General features: G+C 37.3%; 1 protein-coding gene across 1 annotated transcript in view; it reads left to right on the top strand.

Moving 5' to 3' along the window:
• The window catches only part of SLCO6A1 (solute carrier organic anion transporter family member 6A1), a 117,837-nt gene extending 91,284 nt beyond the window's left edge, over positions 1-26,553 (top strand). The window contains exons 8-10 of the mRNA XM_075542670.1: positions 1,302-1,455; positions 11,510-11,697; positions 26,457-26,553. Coding sequence (XP_075398785.1) covers positions 1,302-1,455; positions 11,510-11,697; positions 26,457-26,553 — 439 coding nt within the window. The remainder of the gene's footprint in view (positions 1-1,301; positions 1,456-11,509; positions 11,698-26,456) is intronic.
• The last annotated feature ends 1,402 nt before the right edge of the window (positions 26,554-27,955 follow it).

Raw genomic sequence — 27,955 nt, 5'->3', positions numbered from 1 at the left:
GTGCCTTTACTGATAGCTATTTGTTCAAAATAATAGTAACAGCAATGTAGTCTGTGATTATCTTATGGATAATTGAAATAAATTATAGCATTATTATAAAGAGCAAGAAAAAAGAATTGGAAGTATTCTTTAATTGGTGGCTGCACTACCTGTGGACTTCCGGTGGTGTTGGGGACTACGTACTGAGGAAAAGAGGCAGTCTACTCCTGTTAAGACTTAATGCCTTATTAATACAAAGGGGCAGACTTACTCTATCCTATAGGGTCTCTGTGAATCAGAGCAACTTGATGGCCGTGATTTTGAGCTTGGAGCACTAGCTGTGGATTGATACAGGATCATTTGATGTAGTCCTAGATTAGTCATGATGCTTACTGCATAACCGAGGGCGGAAAATGCATTTATATATAAATATAACATGTGCTTGGAAAGAAAAATAAATAGAATCATCTAAAATGCTCAACTGAAACCAGGAGAAGTTCTAAAAGAAGGTTTTACAACAACAAAAAAGAATAAGTTCAATAATGAGAAAACACTAACATGTTAGATGTTAATCTTGGTATATCAATAAATGCAAATGATCTTCAAATATATTAGATGCCTACACAATTAAAATATAGAAGCTGACAGAATGAATACAAAAATAGCCAAAGCATACTTACGTCATTTCTCAGGGCGTTCATGCAGCCTCTGTTGTGCCTTTTGAGTGGAAGTCTTCTCTAGGATTTGTTTGCTTGTTTGTTTCCTGTTATCGCCCAGTTCCAGTAATCTTCCAGAACTGGCATCATCCGGTTCTTCAGTTTCCATGGCAAAGGAAGCACTTGTTCCTAGAAGCATTTAATCACACATTCAATATCGTTTTTCTGTTGTAACTCAACTTCTCTTCTGTTGTTAAAGACAATTAGAGACCAATGTGTGTATCTTCAGTGGCCACTTGTGAACATTGACTACCTCAGACACCACACAAGGGAGTAAGAGGTAGAACTGACGCACCAGACACAGCATTAGGTTCATTAACTGAATGTCACATAACACCACAGCCCTACACCTTCAAATGAAGAATCCAAATTCTACAAGCATTATGAACAACTTCTTTAAGAGTGAAAATGAATTTCAACATTGTAATCAGTGTTGCTGATTGACTTGTTGAAATTATATTGAGCTGTGTATGTTAACTACAAAAACTTAAAACATGATTTAGGTGTATTTTATGAATTTCATCGATTGCTTTGCATATTCGTAACTAAATAGAAAAGAATACTGCTATAATTACATTTAATCTGCTGTCGTTTTTGTCTTAATAGGACAGGGCAGTTGGGAAACCTGACAGCACCTTGTAATTCTCATTGTTCGTGCTCAGCTTCATTTTATTCTCCTGTATGTGGAAGGGACAATATTGAATACTTTTCCCCCTGCTTTGCGGGCTGTCTAGAGTCAAAAAGCACTTCCTCTCGAAAGGTAATTTTTTAAAAATTATGTGTTCAAGTTTCATTCTTATCTCTCTATATGATTTTCTCTTTCTTTTTCTATTTAAAGTCCAGATGAAAAAAATTAACTCAACAATAATAAAATCAGCAAACACTTTTGTTTTAAGTTGTTACGGTACAATAGGTTTATCACATTTGGGAGTGGAGGTGAAGAGATATTCCTACATTATGACATGCCTCTTTTGAGAGCTGTTACCATAACACAATTGGGAATCAGATTTTGAAAGAAGTCACTGAGAACATTTTTCTTCAACTTATGTTGTTTGTCTTAAATCTATTTTAACAATCAGCAGTCCTTACCCCATCCCAACCTTGTATCAATTATTCCAGACTCGCAGATTCGCCAGTGTTCGAGTTATCTTCCACTAAGGTTTTACTTATGATGGAGAATCAACTTCTCCACATTTTCTGACTTTTTCTGTATTTCTGTTACACATTAACCTAGAGGTGGCAATCACTTGATGATTTCCCAGCATTCACCTTCCATGAAAGGTCTTTATGAATCCATTAGTCTCGCCATTACGGTTAGGGGATTAGAGAAGTTTCAGATGACAGCAGGACAAACAACTCCACAGTGGATGTACCTTATACGTGTTCGTCAGGCTGTCTGCGTGAATTGCGTTTCACTTTAAATGCTTATCCTAAGATAAGCATTAGGTTGCTAACTGCAAGGGCTGTGGCACAAATCCACCCGTCACGTCACAGGAGAAAAGATGATGCTGTTTGCTCCCAAAAGGTTCTCAGTGTCCGAAACCCTACACAGATTCTGTGAACCAGAATCAATTCAGTTGCTGTCAGTTTGGTTGGTTTGCCATTCACTTTAGTGTTCCCTGAGGGTTGTATCACTCTCTGGACTAATTAATTTTGCCATGCTGAACGCACTACTTCTTGTTGGATTTGGGACTTATTTTTTTAAGATATTTAAATGTGTATAAATGAATTGCTAGCTAAATAATAGAGTATGCCCCGCTTCCACCTTTTGACAGGCGAAGACTTTAAAATGTATCTTTCTCTCTCTTTTTCCTCACTAGTCTTTATGAGAATGGTGCAATCCATAAAAATTAATAAAAACCAAGCAAAAATAATTTATGTGGAGTTCAATTGGACTCGGAGTGACCTTGTAGAGCCCAGTGGAGTAGCTGAACACTACCCCTTCTTTGTTTGCTAAAGGACTTGTGGTTTGAGCTCCTCCTTTGAGTAAGCACCCAAGAGCTTAGCCAGGTAGTACCAGGGAGCACTCGAAGATGATATTTCCCAATTCCTAAGAAGTATACCACTTTCCTTAGAAGGTGATAGAATTCTTTATTAATTATATATCTAAACATTTTTTATCTGTTACACACAGATCTTTCATTACAAAAATCAGCATGTCCGATCAACTTTAATATAGTGTTTCACAGATATTATTCAAAGTCTATGATCTTGTACTATATCTTCAGGTTTTTATTGAGCATTAATCTAAAAAAGAATACCTAACCTATATTAAAATGAATGATGTCAACTACTGTGGTAGTTATATAATATCATGTCAACCTGATAAGTGTAAGTGGAGTCTAGCCTGTCAATAAGGTCACAGTCATAGCCTGGTGATGCCTTTCTGTGGGCATGGTCTTCTCATGAGGATCCTGGGAACTTCTCTTTCTCCCTGGAGGAAGGGCTCTCTCTCTCTCTCTCTCTCTCTCTCTCTCTCTCTCTCTCTGTGCTTTACCTTCCTCTTGACAAGCCATGTGAAGCCATGGTGAGACCTGGGAAAGCCATGTGGTGGAGACCTGAGCTATTCCTGTGATGTTTCCACCACCATTGGATCCACAAGACTTTTGACCCACTAACCTATGATCTTCCTGCATTCTGCATTGTTTTATGTGGCTGTGTGAGTCTAAAGTGAAATTTATGCACTAGCATAGGACTTATGGTATAATATCAGATTTATGGACTTGATCTGGACTGGGCTGGGATATTCTCTTGATATACAATTACTCTTTGATATAAAGTTTCTTCTTATACAAATATGAGGGTTTCTGGATTTGTTTCTCTACTCAACTACCCTGAAAGGGATCATAATCAAAGAGGTCCTGAATATAATGGTAGCAAAATATGGAACAAAAGTCAAATGATAAAAAAATCAGGCTTACTTGTCTAAATAGATTGATGGAATTCCTGAGACTATGACTCTTAGTGACCCTTTAGGTCTACAATTGAACTAACTCCTGCAGCAAAACTTTCAGCAAAATACCAGACAGGTCTATAAGGAGAACAATAATACCATAAGCTATGGACACCTTTAGAACAATCTATCATTTGAGATAAATAGGGTGGCATTTTCCCAGAGATATATTTAGGAGACAGGAAAGGAGAGGGGAGGAGGGATGGACACAGTTGTCATCACTGTTAAGAAATGGGAACAATGCTGTTACATTCTGAGGATTGCAATCAATGTCACCACAAAAAAAAATGTATGAATTGCTGAATGAAAATCCAATTTAATAGGTTTATTTTCATCCAAGTCACAATAAAAAGAAAAAAAGAAAGGCTGTGAGTAAGCAAATATACTCTTCTATTTCTAGCAATATTTGAGATTGTATCTGTTTTTGATGTTAGCATTTTCACATTGTTGTGCTTAGTTGTTTGCATTATATTTTCATTTCTGTTTCACAGAACATACTGTATCAATGCATTAATGTATAAAAATTAAAATTTTCACATATTTGATGCTCTAGCTGTGTTTCCTTCTTAGGACAATAAATTAGCTTATTATACCGACAAAATTTATTAAAAAGATAGCTAGATCAATGTGAATGATAAAAGAGACTCTGAAATTGCTCTTTATCTGAGATTAGCTTCAGCAGAGGAAAGACCTAATGAAGCCAAGAGCTGAGTAGAAAATTTCAAAGGGATGCTCAAAAAGACAAAGTAACCTATGCAACGAAATGTGCATGGCCTCGAGAGGCAGGCAACCAGAAAGGAAGAACGTGGTCAGCATGTCTTAAACTGGCGGGCTGAAAAAAATTCAAAACTCAAGGTGCGATACTGAAAGGTTCCATGGGGAAATAAAAACATCGAATAGTGGGAGAAACATCCAAAGAAGATAGAGAAGAATATGGGGTTAAAAATAAATAATTGACATTTCACAATTTCAGGAAATAGCTCAGGAGCAAGAACCAATAGTGCTCTAGTTAGAAATTCAAGTTGTACTGAAAGCATTCCACAAAAACAACGCTCCAGGAATTGGAGCGATGCCAACTGAGATGTTTCACTGATGCAGCACTGGAAGCACTTAGTTGTCTATGACAAGAAATCCAGGTGGCAGCTACATGGCCAACTGACTGGAAGAGATCCATATTTGTACCCATTCCAATGAAAGGTGACCCTACAGGATGCTCAAATTGTAGAAAAGTATCATTGATATCACATGCAACTAAAACTTTTCTGAAGATCATCCAACAAAATGTGTGGAAGTACATTGATCGGAGCTGCTAGAGGTCCAGGCTCATTCAGAATAGGATGTGGAACAAGGGATACCATAGCTAATATCGGATCAATCTTGACAGAAGGCGGGGAATCCTTTCAAAAGAAAGATAGTTACTGGGGTTATTTTTGCTATGCCAAGGCATTACACTGTGTGGTTCATAACAACCTACAAATGACCTTGAGAAGAATGGGAATTTTAAAACAATGCATTGTGCTCCCACAGAAGTCGGAGCAAGGATAAATTGTGCAAACTGAACAAGGAATCTACATGATTTAAAATCAGGAAAAATGTACATCAGGGTTGTATCATACTTATTCAATCTATATGCTGAGCAAATAAGTAGAGAAGCTGCATGATGAAGATGAATGTGATATGAGAGGGGAGGAAGGCTTATTAACAGCAAATGCAGATTGCACAACCTTGCTTGCTGAAAATGAGGACTTAAAGGAGGGCTTGCTGATGAAGATCAAGAATTGTAGGATTAGGTATGGATTACCACTCCATGTAAAGAAGACCCAGATCCCCACAGCTAGACCAATCAATAACGTCATGGTAAATGGAGAAAGGATCAAAGTTGTCAAGAATTTCGTCTTGCTTGGATCCACCATCAATGTTCCAGAGAGATCAAAAGATGAGTCACATTAGTTAAATCTGCAACACAAGACATTTTTCTAATGTTCAGAAACAAGGATTCTACTTTGAGGACTAAGGTAAGTCTGATTGAAGCCATGGTATTTTCAATTGTGTCTTATGCCTGTGAACATTTGACATCGAATAAGGAAGAGTGAAGAACAACCAGTGCATTTTGATTTTGGTGCTGGAGAGGAATACTGAATGCACTGTGGACTGCTCAAAGGACAAACCAATACGTCTTCGAAGAAGTACAACCAGAGTGCCCCTTTTAAAGGCAAGCAATGGGAGTCTTTGTCTTACATGCCATAGACATGTTTTCACAAGAGACCAGTCCATGGAAAAGGACATCATACTTGGTAAGGAGAGTCAGTAAAATGATCAAGGTCCTGAGCAAGTGTTGATACAGGGCTCGAGTATTGCAACACAGGCTGAAGTACTGGCGTAATTGGGGACATGGCATAGGACTGAGCAATGTTTTATTCTGCTAGGGACAGGGTTGCTCTGTGTGAGGACCAAATGATGGCACCCAAATCAACAACAGGAACAAATGCTGCTTTTATTATAGTCTCTTCTCTCACAGATCTAAGGACAGGCCAGGATGCCTGGCCTGTTCTGAAAGGGTCCTCTGTCTTACTTCGTGAATGAAAGGGATGGTACTGTAACGTCACCTTCTGGCACTTATGCGGAAAACTTACTTTAAAATTCATTCTGGTCCTTGGCCAAGTTGAGTTCCTTTTTCAAGTAGCAATGAAGGTTCTCTTTCCTTGTGGATTGTCTCTTGAGGGTATTTTCAGTCATTAGATGCCACCTATGTATCTTGTAACATGTTTGCCTACTTTTTTCCAAGACAGCAACAAGGACTGTCCATCCTCTTGAATCCCTCTCACGCTTCTAATCTCTGAATTCAGAATTCACAAAATTAGGTGAATTTTACTCACAAGTATTTTTGTTTTAAAAATCAGCTATCCAATATGACATGACTTAATCATAGGAATAAAAACATATCAATTCATGGGCTTAGCCACTGTATACACTACATATAATAAGTGGAAGGACTTAGGATTCTAGAATCTGGCTAATGACTGACTACAAATGCACTTTAACTACAGTCCTATTTTCTTTTGATCTCTTTTGTATATTTTCTCAACTCTTTTTATTTGATTTTAATGTACTTATTTTTCTATTATCCTGTCTTCCAATCACTAATACCAAATTTTACTATAACTTTTTGGTTATTAAACCTAATATTTAGGTTCCAATTTCCCTTTTGTATTTTTGAGCTCTAGCATTTATGTATTAATAGAATCTTGTTTACTATGTAAGATTCAAACTCAATTAAGCAATTTCATCTTTCTACTTTCTTGAATGATTCCATCATTGCTAGATAGTTTATTTGCATTTTATTGACTATGCAAAAGAATTTGACTATGTGAATCGCCCATAGTTAGCAAACCATGGATAACCCGGAGGAGAATGGGAATTCCAGAGCAATCCATACACTCATGCAGAGCCTATATCTAGACTCAGAGGAGGCAGTGGTTGAACAGAAAAAGTGAGTAATAAGTGGGCTAAAGTCAGGAAATGTGTGTAGCAAGGTTGTATACTTTCATCATATTTATTTAACCTATATCCTGAGCAAATAATCTGAGAAGTTAGATTATATGAAGAACACGGCATCAGGGTTGGAGGAGAGCTATCTGTAAAATGCAGAAAATATAGCCTTGTTTACAGAAGTTAGGAGGACTTGAAGCAGTTGTTGGTGAAACTGAGAGCCTGTAGCCTTCAGTATGAATTGCAATTGAATATAAAGAAAAATAGATGCTCACAACCAGAACAATAGATAACAACATAATAAATGAGAAAAGATGTTGATGTAATTCACAATGCATAGAGAAATAGCTGTAAAAAATTAAACTATGTATTGCCTTTGGCAAATCTGCTGAAAAGTGTCCGTCATTTAATCTAATTTAACTCGGCATTTGAAGTGACAAAAGCAATTAGCTTAAAATTATGAGAGAAACAACCTAGACTCAACAGTGATACAGAGAAGGTAGCAGTAGGAATTCTGAAATAATTATATTTGATGTGTTACCTTATACTACATTGTAACATTTTTACTGCCTATCACCTCCATAGTACAGAATTTTCTGGTAAGGAAAGATTTTTGTTGTATTATTTGATGCATTTTCCAATACGTGTGTGTGTGAGAGTGATGTGAGTTTTCTAAGTACGTGTTTAATATCAATGTCTCTACAACTCCCACCAATTGATTGGAGAGGGCTATGCAAACAGGATATGTGATACTAATAGAGGGGATTGGACATCCTAGTTGATATTCTCCTGTATATAAGAAAGCCATCTCGGAAATAAGAGAAGAAAGTTACTGTTGATGTGATGCCACATCCAGAAGCCAAGACAAGGAGACTTTAAGAGAGATCAGAAAGGCAGAGAGGAAAGGATAAAACTGTGACGTACAGGAGCAAGGATGCTTCCTGGGACAAGAAGGCAGAGACCAAAGGAGTACATGGCCAAGAGGCTGAAGATCAGACCGAGACTTGGCTACTGGCTGAGTAGAGTTATTGCTGTGAACCAAAGACTGTGACATACGCTTAATGTTGTTTTTTTTTAAGATACTGGCTTGTGGTAACTTGTTTACTCCCTGAATAAACCCGCATCCTTGTGATTGTTGCTTGTGAGTATGTGTGGCCATTGCAAAAAAAACAACAACAACAATTGAATTCAGCAGAGAAGTAGAGTGTTGTGACAGGAATCGTTTGTGTCAGAATAGGGAAAGAAGGATATAGGGAGAACATTGGCCTCTAGCTTGTGGCCACAGGCCTTGGGTTGCTGTGGATGGAGTTGGATTCTCCTCCTCCCATGTCAGCTAAAGGAGGGCAGATGTAGCCCTAAGGCTGCTTTGTCTTCAGTGATCGTGTAGGGAAGATGAGCATCACGGAATTCAAGTTTAATAGGACAAAGTGCTCTTGCATTGAGGGAGTATTTGAATGGAGGCCCAATGCCCATCTGCTCCCTTAATACTAAACTTATAGATCTATTTTCCATGATCATTTATAATGATATTTACATACGTACATGGCTGTATTTGGACCTCTATAACTGCCCTTTGCCTCCTAGTTCTTTCCTCGTATTTCCTTTTACTTCCCTCTTGTCACACTCTCATGGTCAGCCTTCATTTGGGTTTCAGTAATTCCTCTTGGTTACACTGCCCTTGATCGCGCTCCACCAGGTCTCTTATACCCTCCTCGCCACTGATTTTGGATCACTTGTTGTTCCCTCGTCCCTGAGTTGTGTTGTTCCCTTGTCCCCGTGGTGAGAGTGATGATACTGGGAGGATGGAGGGAAGGTGGGAACAGTGAGGGGGAGGGGGGAATGAGCTGATACCAAGGTCTCAAGTAGAAAGCAAATGTTTTGAGCATGATGATGTCAGCAAATGTGCTTGACACAATGGTATATGTATGGATTGAGATAGGAGTTGTATGAGCCCCCAATAAAATGATTAAAAAACGAAAACAAGATCCATTTATATGCTGCCTAGAAGAGACACACTTCCAACACATATAAAATGGGCTAAAAATTATATATTTATAAAGCATTAAAATCAGGTGTGGAATTATTACTCTCTGATAAAGTATACTTCAAGACAAATAATTCAATTATAGACAAGATTGCATTCGATATAGGCCTTAATGAAATAAAATAATAAGGCCTTAACATATGCAACCCCAATAAAGGACCCTCAAAATATATAAATCATACCTTCACAGAGTTGAAGAGAGAAATTGCAGCATGACAATAATGGATTTTAATACATCACTAGCAAAGAGATAATTAGGATAGAAAATCAGTAAAGAAGCTGAAGAGCTAAACAACACAATCAAACACCTCAAACTAATAGACATTGTCAGAGTATTCCACACAACAAAATCAGTGTTATTTTCCAGTGTATATTGTATACATACGCTAGAAAAGACCATGTGTTGGTCTACAAAACGAGCTTAATAAATTAAAAACTTTGAGATTTCCTCAGATGATAGCACTATATAACTGGAAATCAACAATTGAAAGATCAGGAACATAACAATAAAATTATGGAAACAACAACATATTACTTAAAACAACTGTGTAACAGATCAAATAATGAGAGCACAACATACCAAATAAATAACAACAAACCAAATCTTTTGTGAAGACATCAGTAGCACTTATCAGAGGGCAATTTACAGAAAATGCACATATGAAAAAAGAGAAATCCAAAATCAACACCTCAACACAACATCTTCAATAACAACGAGAACCATGAGATAAACCCAAACAAATGGTCAAAAAATAAATTATAAGAGTAGAGCAGAAATAATGAACTAGAAAATAGAAAAACAGTAAGACAAAATATACAAGAAATTGTTCCCTTGAATTTGTTTGCACACATAACAAAGGAAAAGAAATAAGATATAAATTATATCTAGAATTAAATATAAAAGAACATCACAACAGATCCAAATGAAATAAAAAAAATAGCTACTAACTACTATGCAACACTGTACTCCAACAAATTTGATGACCTAGAAGATACAGGCAAATATCCAGAAATCCACCATCTACCCATATTAGTGCAGACCTCTACAGAAAACCACCGCAGACCCATAATAAAGGAAGACAGAAGGCCATCAAGCAGCATCAAACCAAGAAAAGCTCCTGAACCGAATGGTTTCACAGGGAAAAACTAGCAACTATTCAGGGAAAAACTCACAAACTCTACACAGACTATTCTAGAATATATAAAGTTATAGAAAACTCCTAAACTTGTTCTATGAACCAAGCATCACCCTGACACAAAAACCAGACAAAGATCTCACAAAGACAGAAAACTACAGACCAATATTCTTCCTTTACATAGACACAAATATTCTCAATAAAATTATGGCCAATAGAATGCAATACCATATCAAATAAGTAACTCATCATAAGCAACTGAGATTTATTCCAGAGAACAAGAATGATATAGTGTTTGAAAAACAATCAATGCCATCACCCACATACACAACACAAAAAATAAGAATCACATGACCATATCCGTAGATGTATAAAAGGCATTTCACAAGATCCAACACCCATTACTGTTAAAAGACTCAATTAAACAGGAATAGAAGGGCACTTTCTCAATACAATAAGTGTCATAAGAAAAATCAAAGATCAACATCACAATTAATAGAGAAAGACTGAGGCAATTTCTCTGGAGAACAGTTTAGAGTAATTTCTATAGATTAATTAATTGCTAAATAGTATAGTGCTGTACTTGGAAATTCCATTTAGTTCTTCTTACTATGACTATATTAATCTTCCTTGAAATATAAATCCTACAATAAAATTATAAATTTTTATCAGTTTAACAAAAGAACTTATGGGTTCCCATGGGTCTAATCTGTGCACTACTCTGTTTAATAGATAATTCATCCCTGCCATCATTAATTACAACACTAGATTGTTTTTTCAACACTAGGTCTTATATTTTGAACCTAGATTCAAGTGTTCCATAACTGGGTAATACTCATCATTTTAAATCCCAGATAACATTTTATTTTTTTTACATTTTCCTTATTCTCAATTCATATAGCAGTACAGCAAGCAAATGTGAACTTAAATAAAAGTATTTTGGGGTAAATGTTTTGAATTAATAAAACTTTTGTAAGTAACTATAATTTAATGCAAACAATAATTTTGACAGGAATATCTTAAATTTATCGTTATTGTTTTATTTCTAAATAAGGCAGTTATAGAGTAAAATTACTTATTAAAACTGGTGGATGTGATTCCTAGAATATTTAATTTATATTGTGTGATATTAAAAACATTTGCTTCATGACTATACCTTTAAAAAATTGTTTTCTGTCTTCATTATCCATAGCTATACTACAATTGTTCTTGCATTACCAAAGGATTCTTAAAAGAAGACATTCAAGGTTACTTTAATGATGCTGAACTTATGAAATGTGATATAAAGTGCTACAAATTGCCTTTGGTTATTTCGTTCATTCTTTCTTCAAGTCTATTTTGTAGTCTTGCTAATGTACCTCTCATTGTGTCCATGCTTCGGTACGTATATAATTTTTATAACTCTTATTAATTTAATACATAAGAAAACTCCTATTCTTAAAATATTTTAGAATATTCTGTTTGTCTCAGCATTTCATGGTAGCAATTGCACTATCAAAAACGAGTTGTCAAAAACTATTCAATATTAGATTATCTCTTTCACTCAATTTATTAGAATAAGGAAGAGACCAGCCAGTCAGGGTGCAGTATAGCATTGAAGAAACATACAACTTTCCTCTAGTTCTTTAATGCTTCCTTCCCCACACTATCATGACCTCAATTCTACCTTACAAATCTGACTAGACCAGAACATGCACACTGCTACTGCTAAGAGCTCGCAACACAGGGAATCCAGTACACATAAACCCCCAGGACCAATAATGAGAATAGAGATACCAGGAGGATAAGGGGAAGGTGGGGGAAAGAGGGGGAATTTATCACAAAGATCGACATATAACCTCCTCCCAGGGGGACGAACAGCAGAAAAGTGAGTGAAAGAAGACAGAGGACAATGTAAGATATGAAAATAATAGTCTACACGAGGTGTCGAAGGGATCAGGTATAAGGCATCATCAAAACAAAAAAAAAATCTTACCATAGTGAATGAAGAGGGAAGTGCAGAGTGGAGACTCAAAACCCATTTATTGGCCACTGGAGATCCCTTTGCAGAGGGGTCTAGGGGAGGAGATGAGTCAGTCAGGGTGCAATATAGCACCGATGAAAAATACAACTTTCCTCTAGTTCTAAATGCCTCCTCCCCACCCCCCACACTATCATGATCCGAATTCTACCTTGCAAGTCTGGCTAGACCAGACCAGGGATGTGAGGGGTGATACTGGGTGGGTAGAGGAAGAGTGGTTTGGAAAGAGGGAACCGATTATAAGGATCGACCTCCTCCCTGGGGGACAAACAACAGAAAAGTGGTTGAAGGGAGACGTCAAACAGGACAAGATATGACAAAATAATAATTTATAAATTATTAAGGGCTCATGAGGGAGAGGGGAGCGGGGAGGGAGGGGAAACAAAAAGAGGACCTGATGCAAAGGGCTTAAGTGGAGAGCAACTACTTTGAAAATGATGAGGGCAATGAATGTACAAATGTGCTTTACACAAGGGTTGTATGTATGGATTGTGATAAGAGTTGTATGAGCCCCTAATAAAACATTTTAGAAATTTAAAATAATCTATAATTTATCAAGGGTTCATGAGGGAGAGAGGGTGGGGGTTAGGGAAAATGAGGAACTGATATCAAGGGCTCTAGTATAAAGAAAATGCTTTGAAAAGGATTATGGTAACATATGTACAAATGTGCTTGACACAATGGATGAATATATGGATTATGATAAGAGCTGTAAAAGTCCCCAATAAAAATATTTAATATAAAAGAAGAAAAGATAGGGCACAAAAGCAAGCAAGCACATATGGGGGAGGATCAGTGAAGATCACCAAGGAACAGGACAGAAGCAGAAGAGAGACTAGCCCCTTCCTTCAGAGCAAACACAGAGAGTCAGCCTTCCCCTGGTGCCTAGAAGTTACATTTCTAGCTTTCGAAACTGTGACAAAATGAGTTTCTGTTCCTTAAAGCCAAATATATATATTTGCATAAGATATATAGGTATATATATGCATAAGATATATATATGCATAAGGTATATAGGTATCATATTATAATTCAATTTTTAAAAGATGCATATGTATCATATTATACTTTGATTTTAAAATAATCACTTATTTAACTTAGCATACATTGAAAATTCATAAATACAAACTGATTCTTAATAATAATATAGATGTGACTCCTTGCCTATAAATCGGGAAATTATCAAACTTTATCATGAATATAACATGAAAGTAAATTTTGGTGAAGATATTTCTAAAACAATTGCAGAAGTACCTCCATAGGGAGCTGACAGAAATTATACACAGATATGGATGGTATATAACACAAGGGCAATCATTGTTGAAATCAGATAGATCTTGACTGAAAGTAGAGAATGCTAGAAAAAATATTTACTTTCATTTTATTGAATACACAAAGGCATTCAATGATATGGCTCATAGTAAACTATGGATCACATTGAGAATGGGAAATCCAGAACACTTCATTGGCGCTCATGTGGAACTTGTACATAGATCAAGAGGCAGCTGTTAAAACATAATAAGAGCATACTGGGTAGTTTTTAAAATAATTTTAAAATAATTTTTAAAATGTGCGTTTATGAGTTGTTTTTCTCACCATATTTATTCAATCTTTGAACAAATCCAAGAAACTGACTATGAGAAGATCATAGCATCTAGATTGGAGAAAGGCTTATTAACAATCTGTGATATGAACAAAACACAGACTTGCTTTCTGAAATTCAGGAGGACTTGAAGCTCTCATGATGAAAATCAAAGATGTAGCCTTAGTATAAATTACAGCTGAGTATACAGAAAATTAAACTCTTCACAGCTAGATCAACAAAGGATATCATAATATATGGAAATATTGAAGTTTCCAAAGAATTCTTTTTACTTGGATCTACAATCAATGTTCATGAAAGCAGCAGTTAAGAACTCAAACAATGCATTGCATTTAGCAGATCTGTTCCATAATTCCTCTTTAAATTGCTAATGAGCAAAAACATTACTTTGAAGGTTAAGGTATCTCTGATACTTAGGTTTTCTATGCCAACATGGCACTAGTAAGAAGATATGGTGGAGTCTAACGAGACATTAGTTCACAAACCTGCTGGTACCTCCTGCTGGACATGGTCTCATCACCAAGAGAATCTTGGGGTATTCCTCTCTTGGCTTCACCTTCCTGCTGGCGAGACACTTAGAGACCTGCTGGAGTCTGCGTGAGCCCTGGAGATGCATCCACCATCATTAGATCCACAAAGCTTTGCACTCACCGGCCCTTGATTTTCTTGTATTATGCATCATTTCTTGTGGCTGCGTGAGTCTGAAGAGGGATCTATGGACTAGTATCAAACTTATGGACTAGTATTGGACTTACAGAAATGGTTTGGACTGGGCTGGAATGTTTTCTGGATATCAAGTTCTTTCTTACACATATATGAGTGTCAATGATTTTCTAGTCAACCCAGTCTAACACAAAAATCCCTGGCTCATGCCATAGTATTTTCAATGACCCAATATTCATGTGAAATCTGGACAATGAATAAGGAAGACCACAGAAGAATTGATGCAATTGAGCTATAGTGTTTCCAAAGAATATTGAAAGTACCATTGACGGCCAAAAGAACAAACATATCTGTCCTATAGGAATTATAGCCAGAATGGTCTTTAGAAGCAAGGATGACAAAACTTTGTCTTATGTACTTTGAACTTCTAATCAGTAAAGATCACTCACTAGAACAGGACATCATGCTTGATAACTGCAAGTGGATAAGTGAGAGAGGAAGACACTCACTGAGATGCATTGACCCAAATGACTGCAACAATGGATTCTTGTTCACTTGGGTTTACGTGTGCATATCAACAGTTTGTGAGGATGGCATAGGGCTGAATATTATTTCCTTCTGTTGAACATAGAAGGAGATCATGGAGTGAAGACTGACAAATCTTATGAAACAGATGAAAGGTTTCAGAAATAAGAACAAAATTATAAAGTATCCACAGAAGTAAATAAATATAGATATCATAGTAAAAGGTAGAAAAATAATAAAAATAAATTATTAGACAATAATTATTGGATTTCTGCATTTTCCAATAAATTTTTTAATATTCTTAGTAAGGTCAATTAAACAAACAAACAAACAAGAAAACATGGTGAAGTTTTTTGAAGTTCCATTGAATTCATTTGGGGGAATTTATGTATTTGATACACTAAGTCTCACAATTCATCAATGAGGTATAGCACTTTCATTTATTTAAATCTTAATTTATTTTTCCTGGAAATGTTTTATAATTCTTGGAGTGGGAATCTTTTACCTCCTTCTTTATATTTGTTCATAGGTTATTGATTTTTAGCACTTAATAGCATGATCTGTGTATTAATTTACCCCACCCAGCACCTCAAGATCCCACTCACCCTTTCCTATTTAAACACACTTCTATATAACCTAATAAGTACTAGCACACCTCTTAAAATACATTTTCCCACGATATAAAATTAGTTTACCATTCAAGACCACCTATGATTACTATTATTACTTAGATCCTACTCTCATGCTCCTACCCTCTACTCATGCTATACATATATATTGTCCTAATTTTCTCATAATATGATTTCCAGCTCCTGCTAGACCTTCTTCCTGTAATTCAGAGTCAAACCTTTCCCACCACCCCCTACAAAACACAGAAACGTGCACACCACTTTAGTCCTGCCACTATGCCACACAACCAAAAGTCAATTGCAGTAACCACAGAAAATGAAGCTAAACAAAATAGGATATCTAAATATTACCCCAAACCAATGAAATACACAGAAAAGGAATGCCTAGAACTACCAACAATAAAGCAAAGGAGAAGTATGTTTAGGGCTCTACAAGAGTCTGGTGATCTATCTTGAAAATAAAGGAAGAAATTGAAACATTAAGAACTTCACACTCAACGAATTCCAGAAGTGAATAAAAATATAACAAATAACAATAACCAAGCAATATAATGGAAGAAAACGAATATTGAATTAGTGAACTCAAAGATAACCATGCAGACATCAGCTTGTTAGAAAAGCAATAAAAAAATAGCAAAGGGTTCTGAAGAAAGCCTGATGATGATGTGGGACATTATGAAAATAAATAATGCACATTTCATTGGAATAACTGAACAGGAAGAAAAAAATAAGTGTACAGTTAAAATAGTAAGAGAGTTCATGGAAGAAAAATTCCCCAATAACACAAAGGAGGAGATGATAGTTATCTAGAAAGCAGAAAGAACTTCAAATACGTCAGACCTTAAGGCAGGAGGTAGGGATCAAAATTTACAGTAGGCAAATTACCCAACATTAAGGGATAAAAGGGAATCTTGAGAGCAGCTGGAGAGTAAACATGACTCACCTATAAGAGGAAACCTATAAGGACCAGCTCAGGCCTCATCTCAGAAACCATGCCGGGAAAAAGACAATGGAGCAACTTTTAATAAACTTTGGGAGAAAAACTGCCAACCCAAAAATCCTATATCCAGAAAAGCTAGCCATCAATTATGAAGGAGAGATAGAGGTATTTTCAAACAAGGAAAAATCTACATAATTCATGAAAACAAATACAGTATTACAAAAAAACACATTTTCCTGATTTTTATTATCAGAGAACAACAGCAGCACACAAACCTGAGACCACCACAATGTGCAACACCACCCAGAAACCAGCACACTAAAAACACCAACCAAAACAACACAGACCTAAAGAGGGAACCAAGATACTAATTAAGACCCCTCCAAAAGAAGGAGGAGGAGAAGGAGCAGAAAAGGAGAAACAGAACCAAACACTAATACTACGAAATGATAGTAACTATCATATATGTAAAAATAATAACACTGAAAGTAGCAGACTGGACCAGGAAACTAAAATCATCACTATGATGGCTTCCAGTGAAGCACCATAAATTTACAGTACAAAACAGACTGAGAGTCAAAGAATATAAAAAAATTTACCAAGCAATGGCAACCAGAGAATGGTAGGAATGGCATTATTAATCTGTGACAAAATAGACTTCCAAGTATGTAAATGACATATTGACATTACATAATGATAAAAGGATCAAAAGACCAAGAATACGTGGCCATAATGAACACATACATGTCCCTCTCTCTATATATATATACACATATATATGTATGTGTGTATATACATATATAAAAAGCATTTGACAGAACATTATTACAACAAAAAAAAAAAACCCCAAAGGAGATATACACAAATGCAAGTATATCAAAGGTTTGTGGATAGGAAGATTTAATATTGTAAAAATATCAATGCTACCTAAAGCAGTGTACAAATACAACACAATCCCAATCCAAATTCCATTCTTTAAAGAAATGGAGAAACTAATTAACAACTTCATATCAAGAGGTAAGAGGTCCAGGATAATAAAAGAACCTCAGACAAAGAAAATAACCCAAAAAACAAAGTAGGTGGTTTTGTACTTCCAGACGTCAAAACCCACTACATAGACACAGTAGCCAAACAAACCAGTTGGTCCTAGTAATGGTAGATATGTAGATCAATGGAACAGGATTGAGCACCGAGAAATAAAAGCATCCATCTACAGACAACTGAATTTGTACTGAGCCCAAAAAACATAATGTGGGAAAGATATACCATCTTCAACAAATAGTGCTGGAAAAATTGCATCTCTATCTGCAGAAGAAACATCACCCATGTAAAATAACAAACTCAAGATAATAAACCTCAGAATTATGAGTATTTTCTGTGTATAAATGTGACCATTATTGCACCCAGAAAAGAGGCAGAGACAGAAGGAGGTGCATTAATGTCAAAATAGGGTAAAAACAGTTGGAGGCAAGTACTCCTCTCTTCCCTTACCTTTCCCCTACCTTCCTGGTATCACTACTCACATTTCTGTTCCTGAGGGGTCTACCTTACCTAGATTCCGTATGTCCTGAGTTTTATTTATACCAGTGTACATGCTCCAGTCTAGCCAGGACTGAAAGGCAGGTCTGGGGTCATGATAGTGGGTGGTGAGGAAGCCTCAAGGAACCAGAGGAATATTGTATGGTTCATTGATGCTATACTGCACCCTGGTTGACTCAACCTGTCTTTGTGACCCTTCTGTGAGAGATTATCCCATTGCCTACAGGTGAGCTTTAGGTTTCTGCCCTGACTCCCCTTGTTCTCAACAATATGGCTTTTGGGTTTGTTTTGGTTCTCCTGGTGCATGTTACCTGATTCCATCCACACAGGCTGGTATACTTCTTCCATGTGGTCTTGTAGTTTCTCTGTTAGATGGCTGCTTGTTTAACTTCAACCCTTTAAGATCCCAGCGCTATGTCTTTTGATAGTTGGACACCCTCTGTTTTCTTCACCATATTTGTTATGCACCCATTGTGTCTTCAGCGATTGTCTCAGAAGGGTGAACATCACAGAATGCCAGGTTGTTAGAATAAAGTGGTTTTGTGTTGAAGGAGGCCTTGAGCAGAGACCCAAAGTTCATCCACTTCCTCAATGTATTGACATATAAATATATGTACATAGGCCAATAACTCAATTTTGTGAATAAATATATTTACATAAGTACACACCTATGTCTATACCTCTATCCATAGCTTTGCTTCCTAGATTTTTCCTGTTTCCTTTTACCTTCCTCCTACCCCACCATCATGCTCACCTTTCTTCTGCCTCTTAGTAATTCCTCTCAGCTAGAGTGTTGTTGCTCCAACACCCCAGGATCTCTATGGCCTCCTTATTGTTGCTTTTGATTCCGTAGTTGTTCCCCTCTCTACAGCGTTGTTTGCTCACTGCTCCTTTCTCCCACATCCTTCTCCCCACAAGTCTATCCAGAGTCAAGGGTCCCGTTGCTTCTCCTTGGGCTTGTTTCCCATGCCTATCTTACATAGGTAGGCAAAACAACAATAACAGAGACAAAACAAAAAGAAAACAAAAGATTGAATAAAAAGAGGGGGAAAAAAGAAAAGAAAAAAGCTAACACCCTACCCCAAACAAAACAAATTAAAAAGCACACATAATTCCAGGTCTGTCTTCTGACCTTTATGACTATCTCCCCACTGGACCGAGGTGGGGTGGGGGGCAGGGGGGTGGTCCTGGAACTGCCTCTCATAGCCTGAAATCTATTTTTGGGGATCATCAAGGATTTTGTGGTTTTGATTTGCTCCCATTGCTGATCTGTTGTGTTCCCTTCTTGGTTGGCCCCACTGTGCGGGTGGTCAGGCCAAGCTCACTCCCCACAGTGTGTCCCTAAGGATTGCCTGCTGTCGCGGTATGCTCCAGTGAAGGGACATCACGTATCGAGCTGTTTCAGCCCTACAGTCCTCTCTATGCCTTAGCAGATCCGGGCTTAGTGTGCTAGTATGGGGTCTAGACCCTTGCTCTTTTTCCTTCTTGCTTTGTTTCTGTATGGGTGCAGGTTTAGTGTGGTCCTCTGTACACTTCTAGGGGGTGGTCAGTTTGGCTCTGATTGGGGCTGACCTTGTAGACCTCTTTGTTCACGAGTTGCTTCATGTGGTTATGTTGCCCTCAAAGTTTGGCGTGTCATGGTAGGGTCAGCACTCACACTCCCATTTCTGTGGAGACAGAATACTCTCCTGGATGGATTATTACCCTACTCCCTCAGTGCTATAGTCTCTCTTTTTTATTTTTCCCTTTTCTCCCCTGGCCCCTTCCCCCCATTTTTTTGTGTTGGAATGACATGTACATCCTTGGGTTTGGACTATCCCCCACCCAATTGCCTATACCTCAACCTGTATAGTGTGAGATAAATAGCTTGTTGTACTTGTCCTTTTGTGATTAGTTAACGTCACTTAGCATCATTTTCTCCAGCTCTTCCCATGAGGGGATGTACTTCATGTGATCATAAGTACTTTTTAGGGATGCATAGTATTCCATTGTGTATATGCGCCAGAATTTTCTGATTCATTCGTCTATTGGTGGAAATTTAGGTTGTTTCCAGTTCTTTGAGATTGTTATGTGTGCCACAATGAACATTGGAGTGCAGATGAATTGCCATGGTCTATTTCTTCCCTCTTCGGGGTGTATGCCCAGTAGAGGGCTTGATGAGGCATAAAGCAATTCAATTTCCATTTACTTTAAATATTGCCAGTATGCTTTCCCCAGTGGCTTTATGTATCTGCATGACCACCAGCAGTGGAGGAGAGTTCCTATCTCACCACTTCCCCTCCAAAATGTGTTGTTCTCTGGTTTTCTGATTTGGACTATCCTCAAGGGTGTTAGGTGGTATCCCATAGCTGTTTTAATTTGCATTTCTCTTATGGCTAGTGATCAGGAGCATTTTCTCATATGTTTATTGGCCATTCATGTCTCCTCCTTAGTGAAACTCCTGTTCAGGACATTTGCCCACCGCCTGGGGTGGGGGTGGGGGTTTAACTGTTTTGTGTTTTTGCAGGCAAGCAGGGTATTGTAGATTTTAGTAATGAGCCCTTTGTCTCTTGTGTTGTTGCTAAATTCCTCTCCCAGTATGAGGGTTCTCTTTTGAGTCTCTTGTTGAAGTCTCTCAATGCACACAGGTGTTTTATCCTTAGTACATTCCATTTGTTGACTTCAGCTTGGTGTGCCCTGCCCTGTTAGCCTACGTATTTCCTGCATCAAGGTTCTAAGGTTTTCCTGATTCCTTTCATTGATGATCCTGATAGTTTGAGGTTTTACTTCTAGGTCTGTGATCCAGCTTGAGTTTGTTCTTGTGCATTGGTGAGGTTTGGGTCTTGTTTCCTCTTTTTACAAGTGGATATTCATTGTTTCCAACATACTTGTCAGAGAGGGCATCCACCTCCCACTAGATGCTTTTTGAGCCCTTATCAAAGATCAGTTGTCTATATGTTAATCGTTTTATTTATGAGTTTTCTGATCTTTTTCATTGGTCTGACTTTCTATCATTATTCCAATACCATGCTGTTTTGACCACTGTGGCTATATAGTATGTGTTAAAGTCAGGTAAGGTGAGCCCTCTGACTTTGTCCTTCTAGAGGAGTTCTCTGCTAATTCTGGGTTTCTTCCCTCTCTATATGCAATTAGTTGTCAGTTTTTCCAATTCCTTGAGGAAGGTTGTTGGTATTTGAATCAGGATAATGTTAAACTTATACAGTGTCTTTGGAAAGACTGGCATCTTTACTATAGTGAGCCTTCTGATCCATGAGCATGGGATATTCTTCCATTTGTTGAGGTAACTTTTGGTTTCTTGTAGTAAGGTCCTGTAGTTTTCCTTGTATGTCTTTTGTTTTTATGGTTAGATATATCCCTAGATGTTTCAGTTTGTTCTTGGCTATTGTGAAGGGTACTGCCTTCTTGATCTTCTCTTCCATGGCCTTGTCTGATATATATAGCAAACCAATACCTTCTGTTTGTTAATCTTGTATTTTGCCATTCTGCCATATTCCTCTATCGCTGCCAGTATTCTGTTGTGGAGCTTTAGGGGTTTTCAATATATAGAATCATGTTGTCTGCAAACAGGGATAATGTTACCTCCTCCCCTCCCAGACAGCTACCTTTAGTGTTCTTTCATTGCCTTATGCTGTTAGCTAGAACCTCCAGATTGATGTTCAAAAGATGTGGGGCCAGCGGCATCATTGTCTGGTCTCCTTTTTCAGTGGAATTGTTTTTGTCTTTTTTCCATCGACTACGATGTTGGCTGATGGCTTTCCATAGATAGCTTGTATTAACTTGAGAACTTTTCCTTGCATTCCTATCTTTTGAATGTCTTAATTAGAAATGGGTGTTTTCCAATGCTTTTTCTTCATATATTGATATTATCATGTCATTCTTATCCTTTTTCTTATCACTGTGGTGAATAATGTTGATAGAATTTTGGATGTCAAACCATGCATGCATCCCCACCTGATCATGACATATGATATGTTTTATATAACTTTGTAGTCTATTGGCCCATATTTTGTTAAGAATTTTTGCACCTATATTCATTAGCAATATTTGTTTGCAGTTCCCTATTCCTATGTGATACTTGCCCTCATTTGTATATCAAAGCTCTACTGGTGTTGTATAATGAGTTAGGAGTTTGCCATCTTTTTCTATCTTCTGGAATAATATCATTGTGTCCTTATTCTGCATTGCTCCCCTCATAACCCATATCACTCCAAGCAGCATTCTGAAGATTTCTCTTTCTTGCAGATCACCGCCTGTTTCTTCTATGAGCATTAATAGGTTTACGACTTCTGCTGGGTTTTTGTTGGTTTGTTTTCTTCTTGAGGGTGTTGAGGTATATGGCTATCTGGTTGCTGATTTGGAAGAACTTGTCAGCACGTTCCCAGGTTGCTGAGGGCCCTGAGCTCTTTCTCTGTGTGACTGTTAAGAGTGGTTCAGTGACTACCTGTGGCCTCCTATGTTAGCTGACTACACTGCTGTGTAGTCAAGGTGCCATGGGAACTCAGTGGCCAGAGGCAGTGGTGTGCCTTTGAGGATATGCTCAGGCAGGCAAGTGGAGGTGTATCACTGGGCAAGTTTGAGCTGGGCCTGAAGAACAGTCACAAGCCTGGTCTGGACTGTTTGGCCAAAATGTGCAGTCTTTTCAAGACTTTCTGTGGAGTCCATAATTGGTAGATCCAGTGTTTGGATCTGTGGCGTGGCCTTTAGCCCCTGGCTTTTCCTGTTTTGTTATGTTAAAATTCCAGGCTGTGCTCTGGGATTAGAGTTCAGCTGGCCTGGTGATGTTAGTATTATGGTAATAGATTAGGACCACTTTTCTGGTGGCTTACATTCCAAGTTACACAAAGGAACAAAGCCTCGAATTGTAAGAATTTTTTTTAAAAAAGGGCTTTGGGGGTGCCCTGGTATGGAGACTGTGCTGGGCTTTTTCCCAGGGAATGGGAACCAGATTTGACAAGTGGGTTTGGGGTTGACACGATTTGAATTTTCTGGGCGACACTCCTGTGTCACTTCTGGTTCTCTCCTGCACAGGTATGAGCAGGTAAATATCTCGGGAGCTCTTCAGTTGCTGCAATTTAGTGATTAATTATCTATCATTACCCACTCTGGGAGCCATGGAGCTGGGGGAGGGGGATGGGGAGAGGGATGTCCAATATAGTCCCTCCACTGTTGGCTGGGAAGGAATGCAAAAACAGAATTCAGGAGCCGGGTGGATAGCAGAGAGGGGAACTGCAGTATGAGGTCTTGTGGTGAGTTCTTGAAAGCACTCTGTGAGCCTGGGATTATGACCACCTGTAGACAGCGCCAAGAGAAAATTACAGTACACTGTGCATCTCAGACATTGGGCACAGGAAGGGGTTTAGATGCCTTCCCCCTGAATCTAGTGAAGGATCAGCATAGCCTGTGCACAGACACAGTGAACTTAGAGTGTTTCACAGAGTTTTCAAGTCATCCTGTGGGCAAAAATTGCAGAGAGAGGTCTGAGCTAGACCACAGTACACTGAATCTATTTTTAACATCTAGTCTCCCCATATTGGCTCCTTACCTCTTTATTTTCTGACCGAACAACAGGAGCACTGGGCAGGTGATTCTTTGTGGACAGCATCTTGACTGGAAGTCCCAGTTAATCTTTTCATCCTGTTTGTACATTAGTTACATTAGTTAGACACAGATTATTACATTAAGCAAGATGTGATTTTTTGAGGTCTAAGGTTTGCCCACTTTGAGCTAACTTATTCCCAATTGCCTCATATACATGCGAAATTGAACAATGCCGAAAGAAGACTGCAAAAGGATCGATGCATTTAAATGATGGCATTGGAGAAGAGTATTGAAGGAGCTTGGATTGTCAGAAAAAGAAACAAATCTGTCTTGGAAGAAGAATCCCACATACTTTGGACATGTTATCAAGAAAGACCAGGCCCTGGAAAAAGGAATCCTGTTGGCTAAAAGAGAGCATCACTGAAGATGAGGAAGGTCCTCCATGTGATGGAATGACACAGGGACTGCGACACTGAACTAAAGCATAAGGACAGTTATGAGAATTGGCAGTGCTGGGCAGTGTTTCATTCCATACATAGGATTTCTATGAGTAGCAACTGACTTCCTGGCACTAACAACAACGTTTTAATGATTATATCTGTGAGTTAAAACAACCTCTAGAGTTGCTTGATAGAGCACCAGCACTATATTACATATTTTAAAAAGTCAAATAAAGCAGAACATCTGATTTGAATGATATATAATGACCAGCATTCTCACTTTATACCAAAATCATTACATGAAAATTTGACTTTAAAATGTGACACTTTATTTTGTTTACCTCTCTTAAATAAATCCATCTTTAAATATAATGTAATTGGATTTTTTTATATATTAATATTATTTCAGAATTGATTTTTTCCCTTTGAGGAAATGAATACATATTTTTGCCAGGTATATATTATGGGTAGAATTATTTCATGTTTTGAAAAAATAGACACAATCTATGATACATATGCTATATTTTTATAAATTGAGTAATTTTGGTTGAAAATATTGTTTACACTACAGTTTATTTTTCAAGTTATAGAACAAAGACTAAAAGTAGGCATGGAATTAATTCAACTTGCATACTAAAATTGTAGATCGTTATTTTAATATTTAAATGTTTGATGCTTTATAATTTTAATTCATTTTCCCAGCTACTATATTGTGAAGTTATGTATTGTAATATTTTTCTTTAAATGGAAACTTGGTTTTATGTACAGGCCATATAGATAACTCCTTTTTTATCTTTGGGAAAGTTCTCATTTATTTCACTCTTAATTAGTGAGCATAACAAGGTCTGATGAGAGAATGATAATACCCTCAAGATAGAATAATTTGAATAAGATTAAATAAAGTGACTATTTAAAATTATGTCTGGGAGGGATAGGTTATTGAAGAGGAAGGGAAGGGGATTGGGGAGAAAAAGAACTACATATGTAGAGGTTTTAAAAGGATATTGTTTTTCATTTCACTTCTTATAATGGGATATATATATATATATATATATAAATGTTTGGGTTTTTTTAACCAAAAAAAGAAAATCCCCCCAGATTTCTTACCCCTCAAACCTATCCAGTGGTCTTTGTGGCTGTAAAAGGAAAGAGGAGGAAAAGTAAAATTGAATTGCCCTTGGGGTTTATGTGACATATTCATCTCAAACAAAAATATAATAAATATAAAAAATAAAATGTGGGTTAGGTATAAGGAAGCTGAAGGTATAATGCAATACCTTTTGTCTTTTCTAGAGGAACTCTGGTTGCATAGTGGTTCTGCATTAAGCTGTTAACTACAAGAGCTACAGTTCAAAACCAGCAGCCACCATGAGTCAAAATTGTTCCAATGTCACTGAGGCTTAAAAATATTTTAACCGGTTCTTTGGAGCTCCCAGGGAGCACCTGAGAAGTATCAAAGACAGAGACGACAGTGGAGGAGATTGCTGGGATTACATCCCTACAGCCCAAAGTCTGGGGTGGTTTAGATATGGAGTCTGAGAAGGAAGACCTAAGCATTGTCCAGCCCTGCTTTCTTTCCTCATTCTATGGTGCCTCATTGGCAAAAGCCAATTAGAGAGAAAGCAAGGATGTTTACTGCTGATGCAGACCAGCTGTCCAGGAAGAAAGTAAGATTGAGGAGTCAATTTCACAGGAGCAGCCAGAGAAAACCAAATGATGGGTGTACGTAAGAGAATTTTACAAAGGGTAGCTGGTGTTAGGGTTATTCACCAACGGAAAAGGAGATTATGGCAGAAAACTTTGACCACAAATCATTTATTCTTAAAAATAGCAAGGGATTTGGTGTTATTTGCCAAGGGAAGAGAACCCCACTGCCATATAGGCGACTTATAAAGCGTCTTGAAGGTGTGATCAGGTAAGCATCAGACTGCTAATTCTACATCAGCAGTTCAAACTCACAAGGCATTCTTTAGGAGAAAGTTAAGTCTATATTCTCTGAAAAACAGTTACTTTCTCAGAAACCCTCTATAAGGTCAAAATGAGTCGGAACCAGTTCGATGTCACTGGGTTGGATGGGACAGATTACGGACAAGTTGGAGGAGCAACAGTCCTTCAATCTTATCAACTGAACAAAGGGCTTTACATTAATTTATGCAAAAGAGAAAATCTTTTGAATTTAGCATGCATTTATTTTATCTAATACTAATAATGTGCTGATGATATCATTGCTATTTTTTTGCAGAGTTGTATCTCAAAACCATCATTCTCTGGCTTTGGCTGTGGCTTATCTTATTTTGAGAATACTTGGTATGGATTTTGACCATCTTTCATTATATTAATTTGATTTTATGTTACTATGTTTGTGTATATGCATATTTTAGTAATATAATTTAAAATTAATTATAAATGACATAAAATAAGTGAATGAAAAAATTGCTTTACACAATTTTGGAGATAAAGGTTACTTTACAAAGAATCTAATGTAAAGTTCATCTTAATTGTCAGATACATAATTCAGTAAGAATATATTTGATTAGAACTGACAAGAGCCTAAATGTTTGATCAGAAATGAAATAACTCACTACATAAATTTATTTGTTCAGTTTATATATGAAGCACTTTAGATGAGGAAAATATCTTCAAACATTTTAATTATCAGTATATAAAATATAAATCTAGGAAAATTAAAAATCACCAAATCTGAAATAGAATATATTGAAATATGCTAGGTATTAATGAGTTGAACTGGAATGGCATTGGCTATTTTGAACCAAATTAACTACATATATGAAAGCAATGGCGAGAAAACTCAGTATCATCAATCAGAATAAGACCAGAGGCCAACTACAGCACAGATTAACCACTGATCAGATGCAAGTACAAATTTAAATGGAAACAAGGAAAACAAGTCCAGGAAAGCCAAAATATAATCTTGAATATATCCCACCTGAAATTCAGACCATTTCAAAAATACATTTACGTATTGTGTTAGTCTGGGTACTTTAAAGAAACAAATTCACAGAAACTCATATGTATAAGAGAGAGTTTTATATAAAGGTTAAGCACACATCCAGAAAACATCCTAACCCGGTGCTGCATGAGCCCATAAGTCCAACATTAACCCATCAACCCATATGTCCAACACCAATCCACAAAGTCCTCCTCCATCTCACAAAACACACACTATGATGCTGACTGCAGGGGGAAAGCCGAATCAGTGAACATGTAAGCATCTCACTGCTGGCAGGGGTCTCCACATGGCTATTCAAGCACCCAGGACTGCATCAGCGTAGGTCCATGTGGCTTCTCCTTGGGGATGTCTTGCAGGAAGTGAGCTTTGCCAGCTGAAGCAGGGAACTGGCAAAGGCAGCCGCACCCTGGTCCAATCATCACAAAGCAAGAGACCCAAGAGCTAGAAAGGCGAGGCTCACGGAGCCATTTATCTCTCTGCTCTTCAGTTAACCCCATATGTGTTTATTGGCCAGGTTGGCACAATAAACTAACTAACTCACATATTGAATGCTAATGCTTAAGAACAAAATGAGTTGCTACATGAATTTAGAGTATCATAAACAAAGATTCAAAGGGTCATTTAAAAGACAGAAAAGAAAGAAAACACCAGAGGAGATGTCAAAACAAACTCTGAAGCAAGCTTTTAAAGGTAGGAAATGTGACAATGAATAACATGAATTATGAAATAAGAGATATGAATAGAATTGCTATTAAAGAACAAGTATTTTA

Source organism: Tenrec ecaudatus, chromosome 2 (genome assembly GCF_050624435.1).
Source record: "Tenrec ecaudatus isolate mTenEca1 chromosome 2, mTenEca1.hap1, whole genome shotgun sequence".
NCBI lineage: Eukaryota > Metazoa > Chordata > Mammalia > Afrosoricida > Tenrecidae > Tenrec > Tenrec ecaudatus.
This window is presented reverse-complemented; position numbering and strand designations above follow the sequence as displayed.